Consider the following 10,705-nt stretch of genomic DNA (forward strand, 5'->3'; position numbering starts at 1 on the left):
TAATTAATTCTGTTTGTAAATTATTTCTGTTTTGAACTTATAATAAAAATATTAGCTTTTGACGTGTCTGTTTAACCAAAAAGTATATGTTTTTGAACACAGCTCTTAGATGTCATAACATGTCAGATTCAAGGAAACAAATGTCACAACGTGCAAATAACCTCAAAGATTGCTTCTAATTGAGTGGCGTAGTGATATTTTATAAAAATGGATGATTTACAATTAAATATTACATCAACTATTAAGGTAAATAGATTTTATTTACTTTTTATGATAAAATATGAAACTTTTCTTATGTAAATTTGATTTTTTTAGAACCAAAATAAAACAAAAAAACAAACTATTCAAAAGAATGCCAATGAATACAAATTCAAATCAAAACCAGATTTTAGTGGGAAAATTATTGCGTTTAAAAGACCCCAAAATGCTGGCCAAATGAACTTCTCACAGAAAAATTCAAACGAGCCGCCTAATAAAGTGCCTAAACTTTCAAATATCGCTCCCTCCAAACCAGAAGATTTACAATTGAGGTTACGCGAATTAAGTGAGAATAAAGGCAAATTTCACGGGAAAAACTACCAAGACCTTAGTGACGACCTTCAGACGAAACAGAAGCCTAGAAATGGACCTTGGATATCATCTTTATTTAAGAATAACCCAGAAGTTCCAAAAATGGGTCAAAAGGCTGTAAAACCTTTGTTTGAAAAAGTTTTTGCCGGCAAGACCTTTGCCGATTTAAATATTCATCCACACAGTGTAGCAAATTTGAAACAAAATCTTAACTTAAGTGAAATGATGACAGTACAGCAAAAATCTATTTCAATAATTCTTCAAGGCAGAGATGTATTGATTAGGTTTGTTAATTGTTATTAAATAATGTTTTGCTAACTATTTTAGGTATTGCTTACTATAATTTTGTTTTATTAGGTCTCAGACAGGGTCTGGGAAAACTTTGGCATATGCGCTACCAATTGTTGAAGGATTACAGGCCATAAGACCAAAAATAAACAGAAATGATGGTGTAAAAGTTATTGTAGTAGTTCCTACCCGGGAATTAGCAGTTCAGACATATGAGTTATTTGTAAAACTCACTAAGGTAAGATTTCAATTTATTCTTTTCATATCTAGACGGACGGACGAGGCTTAGGGGTTATAACTATTTAGTACATTATAATGATTTATAATAAATGAATAACATAAGTATGCTATATTTCTTTAGGATGAATTAATGAATAGATTTTTTTATACTTCTTTTTCCTAAATAACAAATATTAAATAAAAAATATGTATAAAATAAAAATGCATCGTTATTATCAAACAATATTATTATTTAACTAATTATGATATGGTTTTATTTCTTGTTTAAAACAAGTGAAAAATATATTACTTTTTATTGTATATTTAATTTGTTATCTTATGCTATGTATTGTCTGTATCTGATAGCCGTTTATCTGGATTGTGCCTGGCTTGCTGAGTGGAGGGCAAAAGAGAAAAGCAGAGAAGGCCAGATTGAGAAAAGGTTTAAGTATATTGGTTGGCACTCCAGGACGAATAAATGACCATTTATTACATACACACTCGCTAAACTTTGCTAAAACTGGGTGAGACATATTCAAAAAAATATTTTTCTTTATTTTTATATATAATCTTATGAATATCAAAACCATTTTTAGTATTTTTGGGTATGAAAGTGCATGTTTTTTATTTTTTTCTGAATATATATACATACTAAGAAATATATCACAAATAATAATGTTGATTTAAATGAGTATTTTTTGGTTAATTTTATTTTTACACCTATCAAAGTTTTTTACATAATTTATTTTACTGTGGTATACATTTCATTTACCAAAAAATCTAAAATTTTAAATGAACTACGCTGTGTTTAGGTGTCTTGTGTTGGACGAAGCTGATAGGTTGTTAGATATGGGTTATGAAAAAGATGTAGCTGCTATTGTTAAGGCTATTGAAGACCATAAAAAAGCTGCAACGTATGATCCCATGGCTCTCGTTAAACAAAATATTAAAAAACCTCTCGAGAATGATGAACAGCAAGATATTCCGAATGGTGATGAAAAACCAGTGGAGCATAATGTCGAGCATGCTTTAACTAAAATATTTCAGTCTACAGAAAGACAGACAATTCTTTTATCTGCTACTCTTACAAAGGTAAGAGAATGTTGTCCTTAGATTTTTTATGATATTTTTTAATTCTTTTGTTGAAATGTAATGTGAATTTGTGTGTGTTTTATTTATTAAATCTGTTTTTATCCAGAAGAACATTTGTAATGTGTGTTTATAAATTTAAAACGAAACAACATGTGATTATTATGTATGACATATACTAATATAACATATTTGTATTTTCTATTGGAGATGTTGTATTTCTGGCCCAAAAAGATGATTACAAATGCAAAATAGGTAATGAAAGTGTAAAGTTATATATTTAATAAAATGATTATGGTAAGTGGTCACCACTGCCCTTTAATGTTGTTACCGTAAGAAACGCGCTTTAACCACTCCTTATACCACCAATGCACCACCAACCTTGGGAACTAAGTTGTTATGTCTCTTGTGCCTTGGTTATACCAGAACACAACAAAACTATGTAGTGCTGCTTAGTGGTAGAAAATATGCAGAGTGAGTGAGTACTTTGTTTGATCGAAGTAAATTAAATCATTATTTAACAAAACTTAAAAAAGTAATATATGACCTAAATAAATTCTTAGTAAAATATTAATCGTATTAAATTATTATGTTATCTATAGGCCGTCGAAAATTTAGCGGGAATAACTATGCAGGATCCTGTCTTTGTAGATACTTCTGATGGTAAAGCGCTTGTCGCTGATTCTTTAAAAGAGACATCTAAGCATACAGACTTGAAAAAGATTGACACAAGTTCTGAAAATATCAAAATTAGTGAAAAAAATATAGTTCAGAAGGTTATTACTGAAGAGTTAAACGCGAAACCTGACGACATTGAAGAAAAGCAGGAAAGTCGAACCGGTAGGTACAAATATTTATTACACGGATACACGGATACGTTGTTTATAGCTTCGCCTCTTGGTATATTTTCTATTTCTAACGTTCAAAGTTGCCAGTGTTTTTTTTTTAATATAAATAAAACATTTATACTTTTTGCTGTTTAAGTGATTCGTATTGGAAGAGTTTGTATTCGAAATAGTGTGATAAGAAAATGTATTTGGAATATATATAATTCTCACTGTAAATATCTGTTGTTTTAGGTCTTAAAGCGTTTAGTGGTTCTAATCACCCTGAATTGTTTGCCGGTGTTAAAAACAAAGGACAAACTAATAATTCTACAGTTAGTGTTAGCGGAAAGAAGGACAACGAAAGTGACAGTGATTCGGATTATGAATATTTCAAAGTACAAAAAGAGTTAGAAGTTAAAGATCCGATAGTTGATAAACTAGATGAGGCGAAAACGGAACACGAAAAAGTGGAAGAGCCCGTTGCTAATACGTTCGTAGAAGCGCTGAAAACAGCTATTACAGAAGATGAACTCATATTACCAGCGACGGTTAACCAAACGTTCTTGATAGTGCCCATGAAACTAAGATTGGTAACTTTATGTGCTCTAATAGTAGAGCATTGCGTAATAAACAGGAAGGGTGGGAAAATGATCGTTTTTATGGCAACATTGGAAATGGTAGATTATCTATCAGAATTAATAGAGACGGTTCTGACTGGTAAAGAAGATAAGGCGAAAAAGAAAAACGAGTCTGAGAAGAAGAATTCAAAAGCAAATAAAAGAAAAAGTAAAGACGAGGACTCCGATTCCGAATATGAAATGGATTATGAGGCGCCGGCAGAGGGAGGAATTGTACCGCATGATTTGGACGTGTTCAGTCTGCACGGTTCGATGCCGCATGAGAATCGTATAGAAGTTTTCAAGCAATTTCGTGTTGCTAAGAGGGGTCTTCTCATTTGTACGGTAAGAAATATACATTGATTCCTAATAGATATTTAAGTTTTTAGTGAAACGTGAACGTGGTAGGTGAACTCGCGTGTGTAAACGTCAATAGCGCAATAATTTACGTGGTGGTACGCGATGTAAAAGTCGTGGATTCGATCCTAACGTCTAGATCTCAGTAGCTCCAATGAAGGGGCAAAGAGGAATCTTAGTAGTTTATTTTTTAAAACTCAGGATTTGTATTATCTATAGAATTCCTTTATTATTAAAAACATGTTAACTCGACGTTGAACGAGTTACTCGAGGTAAGTGGTCCTTTGAAAAATCGATTCTGTAATAGTAGTAGTATTAGTATTATTATTTAACTTGTGGATATAAGTAGTACGTTATTAGACGAGAATATAAATGACAAACGTAATTATGTTTACGTATGACTTAAATTGTAAAATTAGCAGCAAAGTATGGTATTCTGCTGATCGAGGTACTCAATTTTAATGCATATTAGGTTATTTTATTTTAGAATTTCGAGATAATTTAGAATTTCGAGTTAAATTAGTCTACTTATTAATGTTTACGTCTTTGTTAAACCAAAACTCGCTTATCTTATGTTACAATCTCGTAGAATGTTTTTAAAATTTCAGTATAATTACCGGTGTTTAGTTCAAGCATATTATTTCAATCGTATTTTATTGTTACTGAAGACTCGTCAGTTGAAACTTACTTTTATTTCCTTTCGAAATTGCCATATTTTTCACATTATTATTTTATAATTGTATACTTCATACTGAACTCATAAACGGCAAGACCGATTTTGATGTATTTTTTGTGTGTTTGGTATCAACATGAGTATCAACTCAGGTTTAGATTAGACTCGGTAAGTGGCGCAAAGATAGAATTCCTGGAAGTGATTTTCAAGAAAAATAAATCCCTATATAATTCGTATGAAGTCGAGACTTACTTCGTATTTATCTGCCTGATATAGTGCTCATATCCCTTTTACACTGAAATCTCTTTTTACATTAATTATGTATTTGTTTTATTTTGATCGTATAATAAAGTGTTAAATAAATATTTACTATCCAAGGATGTGGCTGCGAGAGGTTTGGATGTACCGCGCGTTGATCTCGTTCTACAATTCTGCGCTCCGGCATCAGCCACAGATTATGTGCACAGGTAAGGCGCGAATCAGACTATTACGAGTGTTATGTTATGACGTCACGTACAACCAATTTAAAATTAAAAATAAATCCTAGGGTCGGAAGAACTGGACGTGCGGAGCAAGTAGGTGCTGCTATATTGTTCTTACTACCAAGCGAATCAGAATTCGTGAGGCATTTAGAACAGAAGCGAATAAGGTAAGACAACGTAATTATATAACAAGTCTTACGGTCTAGGATATAAACCTAGCCTAATCTGTGCGTTTATATAAAAAAAACTGTTACATAACATACTTACTTTGATATATCTACTATGTATCTTATTAAATAAAAATAATATTTGTATGTTAATAATACTTCTATGCATTACTACACTATTCATCCGGTTTTGATGAAACTTTGGCGAGTTGTGCAGCGTACGTTTACGAAGGCACCTCGACCAAAAATGTTTTTCTCTTTATATTTTTGTTCCATAATACAAGCGTTTATTTATTTATTTATTATTTATTGCTCCCAAACTTAGAACTAAAAATTACAATATTGCTACACAAATTTGCATGAGGTGCAACAGGCGGCCTTATCGCTCAGCAGCGATCTCTTCCAGGCAACCATTGGGTAGAGGATCATAATGTTGACATATATGGGAAGGGTACAGTAATTTTAAGTCATAATATAATACATACATAATATAATAGTACACAATACACAGATAACAATAAATATATATAATATAAATATATACTATAATAAATATTTACATAAATAAATACATAAAATATATATAATAAAAAAGGAGATATAACAGAACAAAAAATTAACAACGACAACGACTGCTTAATGCGACAAGTAAAAGTCCTTAACCATACTTTTAAAAACGGCTAACGACTGCGCGTCTTATAGCTAAGGATAATGAATTCCAAAGTCGAGAAGCTTCAACAGTGAAGGACTTAGAATAATAAGAAGAAGAGTGGGAAGGAATGGAGAGAATTACATTTTCATTCGAGCGAAGAGCGCGCTTATGAGTCTCCGTGAGGAGAGTGAAACGCTCTTTAAGATAGAAGGGTGTCGCTGGATTAAAAAGAATAGAATAGAGAAGAGATAAAATGTGAGTATTCCTGCGAAGGCGAATGGGGAGCCACTTGAGTTTTTGGTGACAGGTGGTAATTGTTTCCAGTCAATCCGTGAAATAAGTCTCGGGCTACCAATGATAATCAACTTTGTTTTTGTGGGATTAACTCTCAGACCATAATATTTACTCCATTGACTTATGTGCATCAAATCTTTGTTTATTAAATCAATGGTGTCCGAGAGCCCGCTAAATTGAGTCTGTGAATATATTTGGAGATCATCTGCGTATAAGTGGTAGAGAGAAGAAATTTGATTAGTGATAGAGGAAATGAATATAGAAAATAATAAAGGAGACAACACTCCACCTTGCGGGACGCCAGCGCGTAGCATACACCAGTCTAAGTTACGACCATTAGTGTATACGCGCTGCCGACGCCCTCGCAAGTAACACTGAAACCAGTTAGTCACCTTAGGAGATATGTTAAGAGAACGTAGTATAGCTAGTAAAATGTCAAAATCTAGTGCTAAATGCATTACTGATATCCAGCAGTGCTAACACTGTAATCAGCTGGTTGTCCATAACAAGTCTGATGTCGTCCGTTATTTGAACGAGGGCAGTAGCCGTACTATGACAACAGCGAAAACCGGATTGGAAAGGATTCATAAGGTTATTTTTGGATAGAAAGGGAGTTATTTGTTGATATATAAGACGCTCAAATACTTTTGATAAGAAAGGAAGAATCGATATTGGACGGAATTCGGAGTAACTATTCGGAATGGAATTTTTAGGTACAGGGATTATTTGAGCATCTTTCCAGATCGTAGGAAATGTACAGGATTCTATCGACAAGTTGTAGATAGATGATAGGAGCTACAAGGTCAATAATGGGAATAATCATTTTAAGGCTAATGCAATCTGAACCCACGGCATCAGAGTTGATGTCTAAAATGTTCTTCTTAACATCACAAATAGTAAACTGACTAAAAGAGAAAGAAGGAATATTGGGAGTAGAAGACGCTGAAATATTTCTAATAGTGCTTGTTTTTGTCGTACCATCTATGGTGTCAGAAGACGAGAAATGCTGGTTAAGATGATTTATATCCAGATTATTTAAATTTAGTTCTTGACGTGCTTCCAAGTGTTTCAAGAAATTTCTACACTTTAGAAGGATCATTGTTGTCAAACGTTCTATTTAGACTCATTCTATTCGTGCGGAGCCGGGACGGGTTGAAATGCTAATACTCCCGATTTATGCTATAGATATTAGTGTCATAATAAGCTGTATATAAAAAAATATAAAAAATATGTATGTATAACTGTATGTATATCGTTTTTATCATTAACATTTTATGTTTTAATATTTAATCGATGTGTGAAAGTTCTGTTGTCATGTCCATCCATTAATAGCATTCGTGTTTATCAGAGACAGAGAACATGATCTTTTTATTTATTGTTAGATATATTTAACTACGTTAATATACCTATTAAAATTGTCTTTATCCTCGTCACTAATTTTTTCGTGGATAAAGGAATACATACGACTTCTAAGGTTAACATTATAGTATAGACAAGCGATGTCAATGACAGGTTATATGTAATCTTTTGTTTATAAATGCGAAAGTTTGGATGGACAATTGTTCCACAATCATGACAGAAGGGTTGTACGAGTCTGAATGAGATTTGGCACAGAGCTGAAATATAGTCTGGAATGGCACACTGGATTCATTTCTTCTGGGATTACCTTCGAACGCGGGCGAAGTCGCGGGTGGATAGCTCAATATAATTTACTTTTGAGTAATGTGTTTTGTATTAAAGTAATAACAAAATAATGTATTATATCTTTTGAATAGGTTACGTCAATCGGACGAGATGAAAGCGTTGTCCGTTTTACAAAATATAGTGCCGACAGCGCCGACTCCGCAGCGAGCGGCCATTGCAGTACAAGCGCGCCTCGAACATACCGCGCACAGCTCGCGCGACTGGCTGGCCAGAGCTAGTCGGGGTAAGCGAACATATATACTAATAATATATATACGAAAGTAACTCTGTCTGTCTCATTCACTGTCAAACCACTGAACCGAATTTGATGAAATTTGGTACGAAGCAAGGTTGAACTCCAAGGAAGGATATTATATAAGGCTTTTTATGCCTAATACCTGTTGACCAACCCCTAAAACGCTTGCAAAGAAAAAACGCCGACTATGTTATGTTGGACAAAAAATAATTGCTTACCACAGTGTTGAAATGCGATGTCTGGTACATAGATCTGGACAAACTGGTAAATAGTTATTTGATTGGATGTTAAAGAAGTTTATTTTGATTTAATCGAAGGAATATTAGATATATTAATCTGAAAAGTATAATATAACATAGGGGAAATCCGGGTGGAATTATTTCTAAAAGAAAATTATAATAGGTTCAAATTTAATGAAATAAAGAATATAGAACATCATTTTGCAAATATTAAATAAGATCAACTATTATACAAATAATTCGAACCGTTAACAATCTTGTAATAATAAAACTTTCATTGAAGCGTATACATCGTGGGTTCGTTTCTACTCGACGTATCCTCGCGAAGTGCGCATGTGGCTGGACGCGAGACAACTCCACCTCGGCCACGCAGCCAAGGCCTTCGCCCTCAGGGAGACTCCTGGGGCCTTAGCAAGGAGAGCCAAATCTGACCCCAACGTTAGGAAAGAGAGACCCAATAACCGCCTTACGATTCATGATGAGGATGAGAAGAAACGGCCTGGGTGAGTGTTGCCTTTAAAATATAATTACAAAACATTAAGAACTTTAATACATATTATTATTATATATTTTATTAACTGAAGTTTCAGATACCTAAAGCTACTTCGTATTTTTTTTGGGTATTTACGTCTGATATTCCAAAAATTAAATGTAAAAAAATATAATTCTGTTGTATAAAAAATCTTTGGGAAATGTTTTAGAACATATTCTCACAGTCTACGGAAAACCCAATCAATTTTAAATTTTAGTTGCATTCAACATTTAGACAGATCACGGCGCGTATCACGAGGCTAAGGCCTCAGCCTGAGAGCGTATTCTAATACAGATAATATGTAGATAATTTTAAACTTAAGTTTATTACATGTTTTAGGAACTGGCGTCTCTAATGGCTGATTATTCAGTAGCCACTTGACTTAAATCAAAAGTTGACATTTCGATATTTTTTCATTACTGTCAAAAAGCTGTGTGCCTGAACAGAAAAAGAAAATTTTATATTAGGAGATAAATTGTGAATTTTTTTACTGCTCACGTACGTTCCATAAAGAATTTTCGTGCAGAATTTTATCCCATGGGACACATTGGTTTAGGATGCGTTGTATGTCAGTCGGCCATTTTAAAATTTATTAAGTATAACTTATTAAATAAGATATAAATTGATGTTAGGATTATTATTTTAAAAACATTTATTTATTTATAATACAAAACAGTATACATATCATTACAGGCCATGGTTGTCCTAATTCGATATTACAGCACGTTTATTAACAATATTTAAAATAAGTCTACATTATATATGATATAGTCCAAGTGGCTATAGTTGTGAGTTCACTCGGGCTGCAATAAAACAAATCTACCCTGTCGGCTATGTCACTGATTATTTTATTCCATAACATTGGTCACCTCTTGTAAATCTTAACCACTTTTATTATTGCCACTGTGACTTAGTAAATTTCTGTACAACATAGTCCATACATATAGCATTCGATTTTATTAGAAAGAAACACCCTCAGAATCCGAAAAATTATACTATTAATTGAAAAAAATAAATAAATTTATACTATTAATCGCTGTAACATCGACTGATGAAATGCGATTTCGCGATATTATTCCTGTTATATTAAAACCACATTTCAATAAAACTTCTCGTTTTTTAATAGCCATCTTATGTTAAACAGAGAATGTTAAAATGTAATTAATAAATATTTTAGCTTATTAAAGTTTATTAACCATTGTTATATTCCTTTACAGTTTCCTTAAAGTTAAACCGGGAATATTTGGCAAGAGAATAGTGAATAAACAAAGTTCCATGCATACCGCGAGCGAATTTGACAGCGGCTTGCCGCCAGTGGACACTTACACTAACAAGAAGAGAAAGAACAAATAATCACTATTCTATTATATATTTATAACCCAAAATTTTAATTGTAAATAAACCAATTTTTACATAAATTGCAAGTTATTTTATTTATCCATATAATATAATGTACTTTTAATTGTAAATGCATACAAAGAAGCAGCTAATGAAACATGGACCCTGTCCAAAAATTCTAACTGATGTGAGAGACGACTTGAGATTAATGGGAGGGCAGCCGATGGCTACCGTTTTCATTTCTGACTCGCGAGTGACTCGAATGAAAAATGATTTTAAACCATTACCGTGCCTCGTCCGGCCTTTTGATATTTAAATTTTTTTCAAGCGGCCATCATTACGACGGGATGATTTGCGAATTTCGCCCCAACTCGCGGTTTTTGTTAGTCTCAAAGACTTTTTTGTCGCTCTCATTTATGATG

At 33.0% G+C, this 10,705-nt stretch overlaps 1 protein-coding gene across 1 annotated transcript; it reads left to right on the forward strand.

The window, feature by feature from the left end:
* Positions 1-110: 110 nt before the first annotated feature.
* On the forward strand, positions 111-10,354 carry LOC113392384 (probable ATP-dependent RNA helicase DDX31). Its single transcript, XM_026628796.2, has 12 exons — positions 111-246; positions 316-854; positions 928-1,096; positions 1,444-1,601; positions 1,890-2,169; positions 2,769-3,006; positions 3,246-3,955; positions 5,019-5,107; positions 5,188-5,289; positions 8,011-8,162; positions 8,697-8,916; positions 10,163-10,354. The coding sequence occupies exons 1-12, from the start codon at positions 208-210 to the stop codon at positions 10,296-10,298; spliced, it is 2,832 nt and encodes a 943-aa protein (XP_026484581.2). The 5' UTR covers positions 111-207; the 3' UTR covers positions 10,299-10,354.
* Positions 10,355-10,705: the final 351 nt, after the last annotated feature.

This window comes from Vanessa tameamea, chromosome 5, assembly GCF_037043105.1.
Source record: "Vanessa tameamea isolate UH-Manoa-2023 chromosome 5, ilVanTame1 primary haplotype, whole genome shotgun sequence".
In the NCBI taxonomy this organism is placed as follows: Eukaryota; Metazoa; Arthropoda; class Insecta; order Lepidoptera; family Nymphalidae; genus Vanessa; species Vanessa tameamea.